The sequence below is a fragment of the Stegostoma tigrinum genome, chromosome 41 (assembly GCF_030684315.1).
Source record: "Stegostoma tigrinum isolate sSteTig4 chromosome 41, sSteTig4.hap1, whole genome shotgun sequence".
In the NCBI taxonomy this organism is placed as follows: Eukaryota; Metazoa; Chordata; class Chondrichthyes; order Orectolobiformes; family Stegostomatidae; genus Stegostoma; species Stegostoma tigrinum.
This window is the reverse complement of record NC_081394.1, coordinates 6,148,963-6,169,753: the sequence shown is the minus strand read 5'-3', so window position 1 is coordinate 6,169,753 and position 20,791 is coordinate 6,148,963. Positions and strand designations below refer to the sequence as shown.

General features: G+C 45.8%; 1 protein-coding gene across 1 annotated transcript in view; it reads right to left on the bottom strand.

The window, feature by feature from the left end:
• LOC125448403 (sialic acid-binding Ig-like lectin 5) overlaps positions 1–19,172 on the bottom strand; it is a 55,545-nt gene extending 36,373 nt beyond the window's left edge. Inside the window, exons 1-3 of the mRNA XM_048523703.2 lie at positions 19,106–19,172; positions 10,683–10,813; positions 10,093–10,270 (exon numbers count right to left, since the gene is read on the bottom strand). Of these exons, the coding sequence (XP_048379660.2) occupies positions 10,093–10,270; positions 10,683–10,813; positions 19,106–19,133 (337 nt within the window). The 5' untranslated portion in view covers positions 19,134–19,172. The remainder of the gene's footprint in view (positions 1–10,092; positions 10,271–10,682; positions 10,814–19,105) is intronic.
• Between the last annotated feature and the right edge of the window lie 1,619 nt (positions 19,173–20,791).

Below are 20,791 nucleotides of genomic sequence, written 5' to 3'. Positions count from 1 at the left end.
ATCCTCCTAAGGCTGTAAGGTTTGGGGAGGGAGCTCCAGCGCTCAAGATCCAGACATGGCCAGGATTGGGGGAGCAATAGAAAGTAAGAATAGTCAACATCAGAAATAGAGAAAACAAAAAGACCTCAGAATATTGTTTGGTCTGGAGGAAGTAACAAACATAGTGACAGGGGTACGGGCTAGAGATGGCCACACTGATAGGGAGGGTTATATGTGGGGGATGGGGAGAATACAGCAATGGGGAGAAGGAATAAGGGCTAGAGGAGGTTGCACATATAGGGAGGGGTGCAGGAGCTGGAGGAAATTTCAGAGGGAGAGAGGGAGTATGAAACTTTATCTAAGGTTCACTCCTGAGAGAGTGCTGTACTATCGCAGTGTTTGGACTGAGAGTGTGCCACTTTGTCAGAGGGCAGTACTGGGTGAGTGAAGCACTGCACTGAATGTGTATTATCTTAGGAACACCTTTAGCACTGTGCAAAAATTCCCCTGAAGCCCCCATCTGAGCAATGTAGTCAAATGGAATAGTTCCTCCTGTATCTGAGAAACGAGGCATGAACATAACATACTACAAATGGCAGGAGGCTGTAACTACAATGTGACATGTTTGCATTGAAAATTTTCATTCTACATTTAATCCAAGATTTCAAACAATGTGGGAAAACTGAGAAAATGTGAGACCATCTTTGAGTCAACAAGTTTGAATCAATGCAGAGTTTAATTGATGTTTATCTGCAGACCAGCCTGAATATTTTATTCTATTCTGTTAATCAACGTAACAATGTTCATAACTGGCATGTTCCTTGGAATTCCTCACTGCATGAGCAAGATGCATCATTCAGAATGTATCAGAGATAATGGGAACCACAGATGTTGGATAAACCGAGATAACAAAGTGTGGAGCTGGATGAACACAGCAGGCCAAGCAGCATCTAAAGAGCAGGAAGGCTGACTATTTTCTGATGAAGGGTCTAGGCCCGAAATGTCAGCTTTTGTGCTCCTAGGATGCTGCTTGGCCTGCTGTGTTCATCTAGCTTCACATTTTGTTATCACTCAGTCAGAATGCATATTCAGTTCTGATAACAAAGTCGAGCTAAGTCATGTTTCTGTTCAGGGCCATTTGACCATGTTGGCTATGGTCAGTCTTAGGTTTAATGGAGTCACACAGCAGCTGTGAGGAGCAGAAGGCGTGGAAGAAGTTTCAGTTTGATGAAGAGGAACAGGAGAAGCTCTCATTTGAGGTGTATCTCCATACACTAAGAAGCAATATCCCATTTCTAGAACTCACTGCCTATGAAGTGGGGTGCAAAGGGAGATGTTCAATAATTTAAAATGGAAATTGGATGGACACTTGTGAGAAATAAATTTGCAGAACAATAAAGAGAGAGAGAATGGGGAAATGGGACTGACTGGGTTGCTCTAAAGAGAGAGCCAGCCTGGCTCAATGGACTGAATGGTATACTTCTGTGCTGTAATGACTGATCTCAAATGATCCTAACCAGTGCTATTATCAGGATTCATTTCAACTTGACTCAACAGCACATGTGACTCTGTTGCACTGACAAAGCTTGAAAAAGCCTCTCAGCTTCTCTTAACTGTTTGCTGCCTGCAGATACAAACGCCAACAGCCGCAATGAATATCCCAACTCACATTCCCAGGATCAAGAACGCATGCAGACTCATCCCTCTGCTATCTGGAAAACACAAAGAAAGCATTAATCACTTATGAGACAAGGTGTGGAGCTGGATGAACACAGCAGGCCAAGCAGCATCATAGGATCAGGAAGGCTGACGTTTCAGGCCTGGACCCTTCATCCCTTACTGCCCGCTTTCAATCTTCATCCCTTACTGCCCGCTTTCAATCTTCATCCCTTACTGCCCACTTTCAATCTTCATCCCTTACTGCCCACTTTCAATCTTCATCCCTTACTGCCCGCTTTCAATCTTCATCCCTTACTGCCCACTTTCAATCTTCATCCCTTACTGCCCGCTTTCAATCTCTCACTATGGATGTCCACTCAAGTTATGTTTCACTGTAACATTTACTGCAAAGCTGCTTCATCAATGTCTCAGAGATCAGAGAGCCATCGATATCACTGATGTTTGTGGGAGCTTGCTGAGCTCATATTGGATGCTGTGTCACATCAGTGACAACATCAAGAATTGTTTCATTTCTGTGAGATTCTTTGGGATCCTCTGGAGTGGTGAAGGACACTATTGAAATGCAAGTCTTTTCTGATGAAGGGTCTAGGCCAGAAACATCAGCTTTTGTGCTCCTGAGATGCTGCTTGGCCTGCTGTGTTCATCCAGCCTCACACTTTGTTCTCTTGGATTCTCCAGCATCTGCAGTTCCCATTATCACTGAAATGCAAGTCTATTGTTTTTGTCGCTTTGTAAGATCCTTAAACAGGATTAGAGAGGATGATGCGTGTGGATAACCTGATAACATTGGTGGACACAGTCAATACATTTAATCGCTGATATTAAAGTAAGAAATAGAGGTTGCTCGAGAACTGAACTGGAAACTATCACCAGGTTATTGAGAATCAGACGCTGTTGTAACAGGCCATGTTTTGTGTTAATGTCACATTGCACAGTATGTGTTATTTCCCACTGAGCGCTGGATGTGAATTACTGAATAATTATAGCACAGCACTTACCAGAAATGCGAAGATGGGTTACAGTAAAGTAGCTGTAACTATTTGCATTATCAAATTTTATTCTGCATCTTCCTGTGTGAGTGATAATGGGAACTGCAGATACTGGAGAATCCAAGATAAAAAAATGTGAGGCTGGATGAACAACAGCAGGCCCAGCAGCATCTCAGGAGCACAAAAGCTGACGTCTCGGGCCTTGACGCTTCATCAGATGAAGGGTCTAGGCCCGAAACGTCAGCTTTTGTCTTCCTGTGTGATGTTGTTTATACTCAGCAAACAGTCTCCATCCTTTAGGTCTCCAGGCAGCTGGGTCCGATGGCGAAATTGAGGCATCTCATTGCTGTGATTCTTGGAGTGGAAAGCTACTGACCATGTTTCCAATCGCTTTTGATAAAACCAGATTCCGACTCGTGGTTGGTTTGCCAGATGTGAAGGATAACTGTAATGACATGGAATTTGTGCAGAAGAACCTTCCCACACTGTCACAACATCTGGAGTGTGGACTTTCACATTTTGTGCCAGACCAAGTTTGGGGGGGGGGGGGGGGGAGAAAGCGAGGAGGGTGAGAAATACCAGTATTTAGCTCTGGGTGGTGTGTACGACCACCAGACTAGGTATCTGTGTACAGCAACAGTCGTGCAAATAAACTAGAGGACACACATGGAACTCTACAAAGTATCACAACAGATGGAAGGAAATCCTGGACATAAGACTGAAGCCAGTTTTCTACTCAACATAGTGTCAAAAAGGTAAGCCAATGTAGAAACATTCAGTGCTGATTTATAGGGCAGGACAATGGATGAAAAGACCAGGGAACTAATACTGTTCTCTCCAACACTAATTAGCTTCACCTTCCTGGATCCTCATGGTCTAAGGCAGTAATTCTTAAGTCTTATCATTTGAAAATGGTTTAGTAATTACAGACTCCCAATCCATTTTATAAAACAGTTCAATATCCCAAACATAAAAGAGTGCTGTGTGGAACACAGCTTTAATAATGGACTCAGAACACAGGCAATCACCTTGAAGACAATGTCTTTGATGAGACGTACCAAGGATATGATGAGAGACTCCAAACATAAAAGATTTAGTGTGAATCTAATGCAGTGCAACAGACCATTCAGCCCAACTAAACCTGTTGTTCATGTTTCATTCCTAACATGTCTCTCTTTACAACCCAATACTCATGACCCAGAAATTAACCTGTGCATTCATTTCCCCAGTCTATTAATACCCTCCAGTAATCTGTCACTGTCCCCCTCAGTACTCCATGAACATTCTCACACACGCTAATGCGACTGTTTTTTAGAATGTGGTGAAGGATTGTCTATTAATGGAAGAGACACACACACACACAATCAGCTCCCAGCTCCAACCCAGTCCTGATATCAACCGTCTCAACCCCATGGAGATGATTAACAGCCTTTTTAAAATGGAGTCAATTTTGGCCAAACACTTTATGAGTTTAATTTTCTCCAAGACTTCTGAATGTCTACAGCACTTTCCATTTCTCTTTAATCAGACATAGGGAGCAGGAGCAGGCCATTCAGCCCCTTTAACCTGATGCATTCATCAGGAAGGTCATGGCTGATCCGATTCTGAACTGAACTCCAATTTCTTGCCTGTCCCTCCCAAAATGACTCTTCCACTGCTTTTTCCACTCAATGTCTTACTTACCAAAGTAACTGCTCAGGAACTAGGTTCTGTCACCAAGTCATTCTGTACTCATTGGAGCATTGGCTGTGACCAGGCAGCCAGGAGTCAGACCTCAAAATGAGGAGATTCTTATCTCCTGGTCATATTTTTAAGCAAAGTGTACATTTTGCATTCTGATGTCTTAATGCGCCAATAAACATCCAGTTTCTAGACTCACTGATTCTTACTGTGCATTTTATTTTGGCAACTCCTTCAATGGTTAGCCCAGAGCACCCACTTGCAATGGGAGCAGCAGCACCAGGAAATCCTTCTGACATCACATTAGGCATGCCCCCAGCAACATGCTACAATGTGCTGACAATTGGATGGCAGATCTCCCGCAGTTCTTTCAGCTGACGTTTATATTCATCCTTGCCTGCAGTCATTTTTATCCAGTCAGCTAATAATCACAACACATTTTTGGAAAGCTTTCTGCTTGTCGTCATCACTGGTTTGCCCTACACACGGGGCTAATATTCAGCCTACACACGGGGCAGAGGTAGGAAGTCCAGGCCCAGGCAGCAAAAGATCTGGACTAAGGCCCAGGCAGCATCACAACGATGGACAGGCACCAGCCCAGACAGCAGTGAATCCAGGGCCAGGCAGCAGTGGGAGACCCAGGTAGGGCCAGGCAGCAGCAACAGGAGAAACCGGGGACTTACTCAGCCCAAAATGGGAACACAGCCCAGAAGCAAACCAACTTCTCCCTCAAAGGCTGTGGCCAGGCAGCTCAAAGTCACTCCTCAGCTGAGGAGATTCTAATCTCCCGCTTAAATTGGTGACACAGGGCTTTACTGATTGACGCAGATTAATAACCCCAATCAAGGATCATGATAAATGAGGTCCACCTGGTCCCAATCATTACATCCCTGTTCCCCCTAAGCCGGGGATATGCCATCTGCTACAGTGATCTGCTCTCACCTGGGTCTAGAAAGGTTTCAATCTGCAGTGTGATGTTCCTTCTGTTTCCCCCATTACCACCAGCTGTTTCAGTTTCGCTCAGACAGGATCTTTTTGTGTCCACAGTTGATATTTTCGGCAGTGGCTGAAAGAGTGTCCAAAAAGTTTAAAACCAAAATGGGCTCTTCCCAGCGAGGCACCGCTGGTCGAGTATCTGCCAGTGGGAGGTAGCACGAGGAGTCCAGTGGTGTTCTAACTTGTACACATTGAGAATAAGGGCCTGTTATGGACTAGGCCAAATCCCTCAAAAATATTTTAAGTAGGTAGGTCAGACCCTAACTTTTCCTTATTTTAAAGGCAGACGTGAAGCGGGTGTTCCAGGTGTGATACAACAGTCAAACCAATCACCTTTAAGCAAACTGCAATTTATTTAAACACTGCAGTTAAAACACAAACAAAAGAGATTGGAATTTAGAGTAACATAACTATTGGAAAACTTAAACAACCCGATGCAGCAATGTAACTAATTAATTGTTCTGATGTAGTAACATCCCATGAACACACCACTTGGCTAAAAGGTAAATTCAAACAGAGATTCTTATAGGCAGGAGTGAACAACATCCAGAGAGAGATTTAAGAGGAAGTCAGCCTCTCTTCTGAACTGACACATCTTTTGACTGCTACCACGAAAGAAAAACTGAATGAGGAGAACCGGCCACTCCCCTTCCATTGTTAAAACCTTCAGGACCTTAAGGCTCTTTTCGTTGGCTTAGCCAGTCTCTTGTAGCCATTTGAGCTCTTCTGTCTTTATCACCTCTCTTCAAAAAAAACACAGGGCAAAATAACCTTTTTACAGCGTCAACATCGGCACAAGTCTCCATCTCTTAATTTCAAAACCTTTAGTCTAACTCTGTTAGTACGCTACAATACATCGACATTACATTGAATCTGAACATGCAACATTCACTACGCACTACTATTTCAGTCTGTTTACCCCTGCCACTGAAAGCCTCTGTCTTTCTTCATTTTCAAATTGAATGATTACAGTAATAAGCTCCATCTAAACAGTCTGCAATTTTTCTCCTTAACTTACTCCAAAAACATTAATGGGTTATGATCAGGATATACAATTGTGTCCGACACATTACAGGCAATATAAATGTTGAAATGTTGTAATGCCAACACCGAGCTCAAGGTCTCCTTCTCAATTGTGGAATATTTTTGTTAATGATAATTCAAATTCCTACAGAAATACCCAATAGGTCTTCCTATCTTCTTGTACAGCACGGACACACATCAGTCACAATGATGACCACTTTGAATGGCTTTGTGTAATTAGCTAACCCTGGGGTCGTGGCTGACATAGTGTTCAGGCTGTCAAATGCCCTCTAATGGTCTGCTGTTCACTGAAAATTTCTGCACTGCTTCAATAATTCAGTCAGTGGAGAAACCACACTGCTAAAATTCAGTACAAATTTCCGACAAAAACCACTCAGTCCCGGGAATCATAGCACTGCTCTCCTCACCAGTGTTTCTGGGAACTCCTCAATAAACTTTTTTTCCACAATCCATGGGACTATCGGACCATGTCCAAACACATGGCCCAGGAACATGACTCAAAGTCACTCCTAGCTAGGTTTATCACCAAGCCTGCCTCCCAAAGTCAATGGAATAGATCCAATAAATGCTGCAAATGTTCTTTCCATATGTGACTAATAATCACCAGGTTGTCAATATACACCACACAACTGGGTAATCCAGAAATGAATTTATCGTTGATACTTTGAAATGTGGTGGCCACATGTTTCACGCCAAATGGCATGACGTTAAATTGATACAGTACGTTTTGAGTTACGAAAGATGAAATTGTCATCCCTCTTTCAGATAAAGGTACCTGCCACTGCCTTCTGAGGAAGTCCAACTTAGACAAAGAAGTTGCTTGTCTGACTTTCTTAATACAGTCTTCCAAACATGGAATCAGATATGAATCACACGTTGTAACTGCATTGACTTTGTGATAGTCAACTCATAATGGTTGGTTACTATCTACTTCTGGCACTATTACTATAGGTGAGCTCCAGTCTCTGCAATGCACTTTGATTATGCTGTCTTAGACCATGCGTTCAATCTCTTTTTGAACCTGTGCCAACTTTTGATGGTTAAGTCTATAAGGATGTTGCTTAATTGGAACAGCATTCCCATATATCCATTATGCATAATTAGATTAGTACTTCCCAGCTTCTTCCCACATCTCTCCTCATGTGGTAGTAATAACTCTTTCAGGTCAATTCAATTTTCCTCTGGAAGGTAAATCAATAATGTATCCAATTTTTATTCAGAAATTCCTTATTGTCTAATCTAACTTTGAAGAATGTCCAATTCAGAATCCTCTGAAATTGGTTCTTCACTCTGTATTGTAATCAATAACATATTCTCCTTTTGCATTCCTTCCCTATCAAGGAGAAGCATATTTACATGACACACTCTTGTGAGATTTGTTTCTATTTGGAGTTCTGATCAAATAATTCACCTCAGTCAATCTCCTTTTGATTTGATAAAGTCCACTAATTGATTTTAAAGATTCACCCATGGCTGGAAGTAACACTAACACTTTATCTCTTTTAGCAAAATTGTGAATTTTTGATTGCTTGTCTGCTTCCGAGTTCATCTGCGAGAAACACGGTTGAGGGCGTTTTCGACCACTGTGGAGGGGAAGTTGCGGGACTGTGTTTCTCGCATTTCCTGCAGCTCATCCTTCACACCCGCTCCCTGCAACATCAACCAAAACAGAATCCCCCTCATCCTCACATACCACCCCACCAACCTCCGGATCCAATGCACCATTCTCCGGCACTGACACCATCTGCAATCCGACCCCACTGCCAAAGACATTTTTCCCTCCCCACCCTTATCTTCTTTCCTATCGCACTCTCTCCGTGACTCCCTTGTCTCCCCTCCAGCCCCACCACACCCGGCACTTTTCCCTGCAACCACAGGAAGTGCTACACCTGCCCCTACACCTCCTCCCTCACCCCCATCCCAGTCCCCAAGACGACCTTCCACATCAAGCAGATGTTCACCTGCACATCTGCTAATGTGGTATACTGGATCGACTGTTCCCCATGTGGCCTCCTCCACATCGGGGAAACCAAGCAGAGGCTTGGAGACCACCCTGATGTCATCCTAAAATACCAGAGTAACACCACCTCCCTTATCTTCCTGCTCGTCCTTCCGATAGTCTGATAGCACTGGATATTTAATTCCCAAACATTACCATCCTGCAACCAGATCTTCATAATGTCTACTAAATCAAACTCATTTGTGCTGTTTTGGAATCTGGAATGCAACAAGCATCAAGTAAAGTGTCCTTATGTTAATTTTTATGGCTTCTTTTTGAATTCTAACATCGCCATAAATAATATCTCCTGAGCTTTCCTTCTTCTTAACTTCCTTCATAATTCTTGACGTGGTTAAACACTCCTGCACACACATTAACCAGCTGCTTTCTTTTCATTTTACCATTATACTTCCTGTTGTTTTAAAAGTCCGAGTGACTGTGTTATTCACCCTTTTTGCTCAAACTAAACTTACCCACATTGTCCTGAGGTAGTCCTCATCCCACCTCCTTGACCTGTCCGTCTTCCCTGGACTGACCTATCCCCTCCCTACCTCCCCACCTATACTCTCTCCACCTATCTTCTTTACTCTCCATCTTCGGTCCGCCTCCCCCTCTCTCCCTATTTATTCCAGTTCCCTCTTCCCATCCCCCTCTCTGATGAAGGGTCTAGGCCCGAAACGTCAGCTTTTGTGCTCCTGAGATGCTGCTTGGCCTGCTGTGTTCATCCAGCCTCACATTTTATCTTGTCCTGAAGTAGTCTGTCGTTTGTCTGTTGTGAGGTAACCCTTCAAAATTTGCCACAGCCTCCTTGATGTTGTTAAGGAGGAGTTTGCCACTCTGTTTTCCAGAGCCCAGATTGATGTCCAGTGGTCTGTCTGGTTTTGTTTCTTATCTGAAATGTGTTATCAGTTCAATACTGCTGCATGGTTTGTCTGCTGAAATGGCTCAGCAGTTAGGAGTCACTCATGTTCCTGGGGTTTTGGACTTGTATGTGTTCCAGCAGATTTCCTTCCTTCAAGGTCACTAATGATGTGGCCAAGCAGCAGCAGGGATTTTAATTGGCTGTCAATCCTTTTTCTCCTGATCTATTAAAAAGTTCACTTCAAAGTTTATAAATGTATGTAAAAGAACATCATCAGCACCATGAAGCCACTTACAGAGAATGGTCAAAATGAAACTAAAAGCATATCTTCCCCCTTATTAACACACAGTATAGAAATGCAAACCAAACCTAAAGCCTCCATATTCCTAAATAATAATCAGATATTGTGAAGCTTCATCATAATTATTTCACATAATATCTATAAAATTATACGGAATTCAAAAGCTTCGTACAATCTCTGACCGCATGAAAAAAATAAAGAATTAGGGAAGCATGTTCAGAATTATCAACAAAGTTCACCAACACAGTGTGGAGCTGGAGGAAAGCAGCAGGTCAGGCAACATCAGAGGAGCAGGGAAATTGACATTTTGGTTTGGGATCTTTCTTCAGAAACTTCAACTTTCCTGCTTCTCTGATGCTGCCTGGCCAGCTGTGTTCCTCCAGCTCCACCCTGTGTTGTCTCTGACTCCAGCATCTGCTGTTCTTGCTATCTCAACGTTGAGCAACATCATTTTTCCTTCATTATTATTCGGCCATAATGGCTGCACACATCCCTAACACACCATCCCTGTTTCTCTTTCACTTTTGTGGGAATTCAGTCTGTGCATATACTGCATCCTCACCCCTGCGTGCAGCCCTGTCTCTGCTGGGCGGCTTTGAGAAGGTAGAGGAGGTCTCCTGGCATCCAGCATCTCCTCCCACTGTGCAGCAAAGGCATTCCCAGGGAGCTGGTGTCTCCCCATCTCGAGCTGTGTCTCTTGTTGTGTTCTTAGGGTCAGTAACCACCATGTTCTGTGAAACCTGTAGAGAAATGGAAACAGAAGATGTTACCCCCATCAGAGGGCAGGGAAGTGGAGTTGAAATGCCCATCAGCCATGATTTAAATGGTGGAGTGGACTTGATGGGCCGAATGGCCTTACTTCCACTCCTATGTTTTATGGTCTTATGGTCTTATCAATTATCACATGGCTGGGCTTAAGTTCTTGCACAGCCTCATGAGAGTCAGTCACGGTTCAGGGGTTTAATCGGGGTTTAAACTTCTTTCTTAGGTTAAAAACCAAACCTCATTGTTCACGGAGACTGAGCAACACATATGTTCCTCAGCCTCTGAAGGACTTTGTTTAGTGAACTGTAATCATTGATATAATGTAAGAAACACAGCAGCAAATTTGCTCACAGCAAATCTCCCAACAGCTGTATTCAAAAAACTCACGTGTTTAATGTTGTTTTCTTGGAGGGAGATGATGAAAATCTCCAGGCACTGAGCAGAATTGCTCCCTGCTTCTCTTCCATGGGATCTCTTAACACCCCGCAGAGGGCAAAAGGAGCAGTTTAATTCACCATCTAAAAGATGAAGCCACCAACAGTGTGAAGTTCCATTGAAGGAATGGCAACAGAAGTTATTCTCACAGTTTACCAACATTGGTTTAAGTTGTTGTAAGTTCTCATGAGTGTTATTCACTATTCAGTCAATTTAACCTTTTCCATCCCTCTCTCTCCCTATATGGTTCTGTCATACACTGTGCCATCTCTGTCTCCACCTCCTAGTCTCGACCCTTTCTCAGCTCTGAGTTAAGAGTGTCATAGATTGAGTGTTAAATTTGGATTTGAGCTCTTTTTCCCTCAAATTGAACATCACAAAAAAACCTCCAGAGACAGCACTTTTTGGAAGTGTGCTCACTGTAAAAGTGTGGGACGCACAGCAGCAGTTTGTGCACAGAAAGATCCCGCAGCAGCAGCACAGTTGAAAATAAACAATGAAACACAGAACTGCTGATGCTGTAAATCTGAAACAACAACAAAAGAAATGAGTGCAGAAACTCAGAACGCCTGGCAACATCTGTGTAGAGACGGCAGTTTAAGTGATCCTTTCTCAGAACAGGGTCAGCACCCTCAGCACTGACCCTCCGAGATTGTGGCACTCTCTCAGCACTGACCCTCCGACAGTGCGGTGCACCCTCAGCACTGGCCCTCCGACAGTGCGGCGCTCCCTCAGCACTGACCCTCCGACAGTGCCCGCTCCCTCAGGACTGACCCTCCAACAGTGCGGCGCTCCCTCAGCACTGACCCTCCGACAGCGCAGCGCTCCCTCAGCACTGACCCTCCGACAGTGCCCGCTCCCTCAGCACTGACCCTCTGACAGTGCCCGCTCCCTCAGCACTGACCCTCCGACAGTGCGGTGCACCCTCAGGACTGACCCTCCGACAGTGCCCACTCCCTCAGCACTGACCCTCCGACAGTGCGGTGCACCCTCAGGACTGACCCTCCGACAGTGACCGCTCCCTCAGCACTGACCCTCTGACAGTGCCCGCTCCCTCAACACTGACCCTCCGACAGTGACCGCTCCCTCAGCACTGACCCTCCGACAGTGCGGCGCTCCCTCAGCACTGACCCTCCGACAGTGCGGTGCTCCCTCAGCACTGACCCTCCGACAGTGCGGCGCTCCCTCAGCACTGACCCTCCAACAGTGACCGCTCCCTCAGCACTGACCCTCCGACAGTGACCGCTCCCTCAGCACTGACCCTCCGACAGTGCGGCGCTCCCTCAACACTGACCCTCCGACAGTGACCGCTCCCTCAGCACTGACCCTCCGACAGTGCGGCGCTCCCTCAACACTGACCCTCCAACAGTGCGGCGCTCCCTCAGCACTGACCCTCCGACAGTGACCGCTCCCTCAGCACTGACCCTCCGACAGTGCGGCGCTCCCTCAACACTGACCCTCCAACAGTGCGGCTCTCCCTCAGCACTGACCCTCCGACAGCGCGGCGCTCCCTCAGCACTGACCCTCCAACAGTGCAGCGCTCCCTCAGCACTGACCCTCCGACAGTGCGGCGCTCCCTCAGCACTGACACCCTGACAGTGTCCGCTCCCTCAGCACTGACCCTCCGACAGTGTCCGCTCCCTCAGCACTGACCCTCCGACAGTGCGGCACTCCCTCAGCACTGACCCTCCGACAGTGCGGCGCTCCCTCAGCTGACACTCCAACAGTGCGGCGCTCCCTCAGCTGACACTCCAACAGTGCGGCTCTCCCTCAGCACTGACCCACCCACAGTGCCCACTCCCTCAGCACTGACCCTCCGACAGTGCGGCACTCCCTCAGCACTGACCCTCCAACAGTGCGGCACTCCCTCAGCACTGACCCTCCGACAGTACGGCGCTCCCTCAGCACTGACCCTCCAACAGTGCAGCACTCCCTCAGCACTGACCTTCCGGCAGTGCGGCGCTCCCTCAGCACTGACCCTCCGACAGTGCGGCACTCCCTCAGCACTGACCATCCAACAGTGCGGCTCTCCCTCAGCACTGACCCTCCGACAGCGCGGCTCTCCCTCAGCACTGACCCTCCGACAGTGCGGCGCTCCCTCAGCACTGACCCTCCGACAGTGCGGCGCTCCCTCAGCACTGACCCTCTAACAGGGCGGCACTCCCTCAGCACTGACCCTCCGACAGTGCGGCGCTCCCTCAGCACTGACCCTCTAACTGAGCAGAGTTCACTCAGCACTGATGGTCTGACAGTGCAGCACTCCCTCAGCCCCAAACATTCCCCTTGTATCATCTGCTTAACTGATCTTGTCCCTAGCCTTCACAACTTCTACTTCAACTCCTCCCACTTACTACAGTCTAAGGGGGTGGCCATGGTCACCCCCGTGGGCCCTATTTATGTCTGCCTCTTTGTAGGATACGTGGGACATTCCCTTTCTGCTGTAACACTGGCACTATCCCTCACCTCTTCCTCTACTATATTGGTGACTGTATTGGTGTTACCTCATGAGGAGCTTGAACTGTTCATCAACTTTACTAACGCCTTTCATCCAAGCCTCAAATTCTTGGGTATCCACCTCTCCTTCCTGGAAAAATCTGGTTCTATCTCTGATATGACCGACATCTATTTCAAGCTCAGCGACTCCCATAACTGCTAGACTAGACCTCCTCTCACTCACCTTCCTGTGATCCCTACTCCCTAATATAAGCCTTCATCACTGCCAAGATGGGGTGTTCCACTCCCGCACATCCCAGATGTCCTCCTTTGTCAAGGACCGTAACTTCCTCCCTCCGGTGATTGAAAATGCCATCAAATGCATCTCTTGCATTTCCAAAGCCTCTGCCCTCACTTCATCTTGCCCCCAAAAAAACACAAAAATAAAGACAGTATCCTCCTTGTCCTCACATAACACCCCACCAGCCTCCTCGATCAGCATATCATTCTCCGCCACTTCCGCCGCCTACAATCCATTTCCACACAAAAAATATTTTACTACCCACCCATATCTGCCTTTCGTCGGGACCACTCTCTCCATGACTCATTTGTCCACTCCACACTCCCCACTAACCCCACCACTATCAGCACCTTTCCCTGCACCCGCAGAAAGTGCTACACTTCACACCTTTCCTCTAATCATGGCAAAAAAACATAGCTTTGACATCAGATATGGGTTCACCTGCACATCTGTCAACTTGGCCTACTGTATCCATTGCACCCCATGGGGCCTCCTGTACATCAGTGAGACCAAGCGGAGACTCATAGACCATTTGGTAGAGCATCTGCACTCTGTATGCTAAAAACAACGACAGCCAAACTTTACCATCCCCTCCCACTCCTTGGGAGACATGCCCATCCTGGGCCCTCCTCCAGTGCCACAATGACACTACCCGCAAACTGGAGGTGCAACACTACATACTCTGCAATAGTAGGAACTGCAGATGCTGGAGAACCTGAGATAATCAGGTGTAGAGCTGGATGAACACAGCAGGCCAAGCAGCATCAGAGGAGCAAGAAGGCTGATGTTTCAGGCCTAGACTCTTCCTCAGAAATGAAAAGAGTCTAGGCCCGAAACATCAGCCTTCTTGCTCCTCTGATGTTGCTTGGCCTGCTGTGTTCATCCAGCTCTACACATTTTTATCTTACTTCATACTCCGCCTCAGGATGCTACAGCCCAATGGCGTAAATGTGGACTTTACCAGTTTCAAATTCTCCCCCACCCCCGGCCTTATCCAGTGACCAACCAGTCCTCTCATCCCCACCGCCGTGATCTGATATATCCTATCCATCTTCTCGCCCGCTTGTCTGCTCCTCCCACCTCACTGACCAATTCCCACCACTGCCTACCTGCTCTCATCTATCACCATCCCACGTACCTTCCCCAGCCCTTCCCCTCCTCTCCCTATTTCTTTCTAAACTCCCCTCCCCATTCCCATCGTGAAGATGGGTCTCGACCGGAAGGGTCAGTGTTCCTATTTCTCCGAAGCTGCTGGCCTGCTGTGTTTCTCCAGCTCAACACTTTGTTAGACATGACATCTCTATTGTTTGGGAATTGAGTATGCCATATGCCTCCTTTACCACTTCCTGTATGGAATTCGACAAGGTAGATAATGCAAGGGTATTTCCCATTGTGAGAATGACTTAACACTCGAGTGCACCATATCAGAGTAAGGAGATAAGAGAGATGACGAGAAATCCATCTTAACATGTAGTGATTCTCTACATTCCTTACCACAAAGGGCCATAGGGGCTAAGTCATTCCTCATTTTCCAAGCTGAGCCACGCAGATTCTTAATCAGTAAGAGAATCGAGAATTACAGGGCAATGGCAGTTGAGGATTATTAGATCAGACATGATCTCATTGAATGGCAGAGCAGACTTGATGGGCTGAATGGTCAATGTCTGCTCAAACGTCTTAAAGTACCATTGGGTAAGGACTAATTTTTTTGTGTCACATTGTGCTTCATGTCCATGTTCTCATCAGGTATAGGATTCTATTGCTCATTCTGCCCATTTATATGTAGCTCGGGGACATGGCTTAGACTCAGACTCCCTACAGTAGGGAAACAGGCCCTTCAGCCCAGCAAGTCCACACCAACTCTCACAGCATCCCACCCAGACGCAGCCCCCATAACCCACCTAATCCACACAACCCTGAACACTATGGGCAATTTAGAATGGTCAATTCCCCCTAGCCTGCATATCTTTGGGCTGAGGGAGGAAACCAGAGCATCCACCAGACATGGGGAGAATGTGAAAAATCCACACAAACAGTTGCCCAAGAGTGGATTTGACCCCAGGCTCCTGGTGCTATGAGGCAGCAATGTTAACCACTGAGCCACCGTGCCACCTTCATTTGTAAGAACACTCTAGTGTCCTAATGCCCTTGTGCTACATCCCTCACTTGGAAACACCTTCTCTATGCTTACCCCATCAAATTCTTTCTGATTACCTCAACTATGTACCTCTTCTGCCTTCTCTTTCTGTGGAATGGAATTCTGTCCTTTCTGCCGCCTGTCTCCAATAGGTGCTAAGCCAAAGGTTAAAGGGTGAAAAGGTTGGGCCTATGCACATGCAGATTTTGCAGACTGAGGGGTGATTTTACTGAAACATGTAAGATCCTGAGGGGCATTTGATTTTATGGACCATGGACAGATGTCTTCTCTTGTGGGAATCTAGAACCAGTGACAAGGTTTAAGGATGAGAGATGTACATTTTAAGTTGCAGATGAGAATAATTTGTTTTCTCTCATAGAACTGTTGGTCTGTAGAGCTTTCTTTCCCAGAAAGCAATGGAAGCTGTGTCATTAAATTATTTGAGGGCAAGTTGGGTAGATTTTTGATTGACAATGAAGTTGAGAGTTAGGGGACACAGGCAGGAAAGTGGAGTTGACAGAACAGCCAGTTAGCCATATGAAAGCAAAATGCTGGAGTTGCTGTAGATCTGAAATAAAATCAAAGGAGGAACTCAACAAATTTGGCAGCTTCTATAGATAGAGAAACAATGGTAACATTTTGAGACTAAAGATTTCTTCAGAACACAACAGCATTACCTCAGTGAATGGTAGAATAGGCCGAGAGGGCCAAATGGTGAACAAAGATGTGAAAATCCTATTCCCCAATGTAAAGTTGCCAGTTACTCGGCCCAGTTAACACTGCGGCAGAATTTATTCTGCAGAGGACTGTATTAAAATGATATGGTGAATAGAGAGGTTTCCGAACCGCAAAGGATTGTGGGTATCTAACTGCCGTTATATGTCTGATCTATACTGATATATCTGATTATACTAGGGAACCATTCTTTTGAGATACAAACTCATGTGATGAAATCTCCCAGCCTCCTGGTATATGCAGTAATCAGAATTGAAAGCCTGCCTTGGAACCTTGTTCCAGTTATTAAGCAGGACTGTTGCTGGATGCAAATAATGACGAAATAAGGCCAGTTATGATCTCGTGGAGTCATTGAGACGCATAACATGGAAACAGACCATTCTGTCCAACTCGTCCAAGCTGACAAGATATCTTAAAGTAGTATAGTCCCATTTGCCAACATCTGGCCCATATTCTTCTAAGCCCTTCCTATTCACATACCCATCGTAAATGTTGTAATTGTACCCACCTCCGCCACTTCCTCTGACCGCTCATTCCATGCACGCAACTGTGTGGAGAAGTTGCCCCTTAGGTGTCTTTTAAATCTTTCCCAACTCACCTTAGGCCTATACCCTCTCGTTTTGGATAACTCGCCCGGAGGAAAAGACCTGTCTCTTCACTGTATCCACACCACTCATGATTTTGTAAGCTTCCCCAACAGTCACCTGTCGGCTTCTGATGCTTCAGGGGAAAATAGTCCCGGCCTATTTAGCTTCTTTCTATCGCTCATTCGACCAATGTTGACAATGTCTGTGCACGTCTTTTCTGCACCCTTTCAAATTTAATAACATTTTTCCTCCTGCAAATAGGTCTGAATTGATTGCATTATTCCAAAAGTGGACTATCCAATGTCCTAGATAACAAAATGTGGTGGATGTGAGTTTGCTCGCTGAGCTGGAAGGTTAGTTTTCAGATGTTTCGTCACCATTCTAGGTAACAACATCAGTGAGCCTCTGGTGAAGCGCTGGTGTTATGTCCCGCTCTCTATTTATCTGGTTAGGTTTCCTTGGGTTGGTGATGCCATTTCCTGCGTTGGTGATGTCATTTCCTGTTCTTTTTCTCAGAGGGTGGTAGATGGGCTCCAAATCAATGTGTTTGTTGATGGAGTTCCGGTTGGAATACCATGCTTCTAGGAATTCTCGTGTGTGTCTCTGTTTGGCTTGTCCTAGGATGGATGTGATGTCCCAATCAAAGTGGTGTCCTTCCTCATCTGTGTGTAAGGATACGAGTGATAGTGGGTCATGTCGTTTTGTGGCTAGTGATGTTCATGTATCCTGGTGGCTAGCTTTCTGCCAGTTTGTCCAATGTAGTGTTTGTCACAGTTCTTGCAAGGTATTTTGTAGATGACGTTCGTTTTGCTTGTTGTCTGTATAGGGTCTTTTAAGTTCATTAGCTGCTGTTTTAGTGTGTTGGTGGGTTTGTGGGTTACCCTGATGCCAAGGGGTCCGAGTAGTCTGGCAGTCATTTCGGAAATGACTTTGATGTAGGGGAGAGTGCTTATGGTTTCTGAGCCCGTTTTGTCTGTTTGTTTGGGTTTATTGCTGAGAAATCGGCGGACTGTGTTCATAGGGTACCCATTCTTTTTGAATACGCTGTATAGGTGATTTTCCTCTGCTCTGCGTAGTTCCTTTGTGCTGCAGTGTGTGGTGGCTCGTTGGAATAATGTTCTAATGCAGCTTCGTTTGTGGGTGTTGGGATGGTTGCTCCTGTAGTTCAGTATTTGGTCCGTATGTGTTGTTTTCCTGTAGACGCTGGTTTGAAGTTCCCCATTGGCTGTTCGCTCGACCGTGACATCTAGGAATGGCAGTTTGCTGTTGTTTTCCTCCTCTTTTGTGAATGTTATGCCAGTAAAGGGTATTATTGATGGTCTTGAAGGTTTCCTCTAATTTGTTTTGTTTAGTGATGACAAAGGCTCACTGATGATGTTACCTAGAATGGTGACGAAACGTCTGAAAACTAACCTTCCAGCTCAGTGAGCAATCTCACATCCAGAACCTCAACCTGAGCTACAAATCTTCTCAAAACTCGCTCGCACCTATGGGTGCAATACGCTAAAACTGGCCCGAAGATGGGAAACCAGTGCCATCCGACAGAGTGCCACCCGCAAACAGCTGTACTTCCTGCATGAATGCCTAAGGAAACAGGTACTACCAAAATGTCTCAAATACAAACCTCCCCTTAACACCCCGCTAGCCAAAAGCACAGCAGAGCAAAACGGCCGCAGAATGCTCAGAGAAATGATCAATGACGCCCACAACAGACTCCGTAAATATAACCGGGAAATTTCGCGCCAAAAAACTTTACTCACTAACGCGACAGACCATGAATGGACAGACACAGTACAACGAGCCATAGACATCAGGCAACGGCAAACACAAAAAACAAAAAAACTAGACCTGCAGAATAAACTAGACAAACTCACACAAAATAACAACACAGACAGCATAGAAGCATGGATAAAAAACTTATCTGACCGACCATTAACAGACACTGAAAAAGCCGTCTTAGTAAGAGGGTTAAATTACAACTTCCAGGATGTGGACAAGAAAGATTTCTTAGCAGCGTTAGAAGCAACACTGAAAGACAACAAACTCTCAGAAGAAACCCAGCAAACCATCAGACAGACAGTCGCACCAACATTAAGCAGGAAAAAGGAAGAAAACACACTCAACACACAAGAAAGGAAAGCCCTAAAAGGACTCAAGAAAGATAAAAACATCGTTACCCGACCTGCAGACAAAGGACGCTTGGCAGTCATCTCAAACCGAACAGACGACGTTGAGAAAGCGAATGCACTGCTTGCAGATACCGATACTTACCAACAGGTGGCGATAGACCCGACCCCACAACGAGAGAACCGAATCACAGCCTTACTCAAAAAACTTCAAAAATCTGGAGAATTAAACAAGAGAGACTTCCAAAAAATGAAACCAGATGGATCCAACACACCACGCTTCTACGGACTACCAAAAATTCACAAACCAGGAGCCCCTCTCAGGCCCACAGTGTCGCTACCTGGAACACCAACCGACAGATTAGCCAAGGAACTACACCAAAGACTAAAACACCTAGTAGAAGACTCCCACCACTCCATTCACTCCACCCAAGAATTCCTGAACACCATCAAAGACACCAAGATAGAAGAGGATTAAATAATGGTCTCCTTTGACGTAACAGCCCTGTTCACATCCAGCAACATCAACCTGGCCAAAGAAACACTGACTACACTATTAGAAGAACCGAAGACACATACACCAGACAGCACCAACCCCATCAGCAAGGACAACATCATCAAGCTAGTGGACCTATGCCTCACCACCCACTTCACTTTCAATAACAAAACCTACAGACAAACCAACGGTACACCCATGGGATCTCTGATATCAGGGTTCTTAGAGACTCAAACAAACAGCTCTGCCAATCATCCAACCCAAACTTTGGGTCCGCTATGTGGATGACACCTTTGTCATCACTAAACAAAACAAATTAGAGGAAACCTTCAAAACCATCAATAATACCCTTACTGGCATAACATTCACAAAAGAGGAAGAAAACAACAGCAAACTGCCATTCCTAGATGCCACAGTAGAGCGAACAGCCAATGGGGAACTTCAAACCGGCGTCTACAGGAAAAGCAACACATACGGACCAAATACTGAACTACAGGAGCAACCATCCCAACACCCACAAACGAAGCTGCATTAGAACATTATTCCAACGAGCCACCACACACTGCAGCACAGAGGAACTACGCAGAGCAGAGGAAAATCACCTATACAGCGTATTCAAAAAGAATGGGTACCCTATGAACACAGTCCGCCGATTTCTCAGCAATAAACCCAAACAAACAGACAAAACGGGCTCAGAAACCATAACCACTCTCCCCTACATCAAAGACATTTCCACAATGACTGCCAGACTACTCGGGCCTCTTGGCATCAGGGTAGCCCACAAACCCACCAACACACTAAAACAGCAGCTAATGAACTTAAAAGACCCTATACAGACAACAAGTAAAACGAACGTCATCTACAAAATACCTTGCAAGAACTGTGACAAACACTACATTGGACAAACTGGCAGAAAGCTAGCCACCAGGATACATGAACATCAACTAGCCACAAAACGACATGACCCACTATCACTCGTATCCTTACACACAGATGAGGAAGGACACCACTTTGATTGGGACAACACATCCATCCTAGGTCAAGCCAAACAGAGACACACATGAGAATTCCTAGAAGCATGGCATTCCAACCGGAACTCCATCAACAAACACATTGATTTGGAGCCAATCTACCATCCCCTGAGAAAAAGAACAGGAAATGACATCACCAACCCAAGGAAACATAACCAGATAAATAGAAAGCAGGACATAACACCAGCGCTTCGTCGGAGGCTCTTCGTCGGATG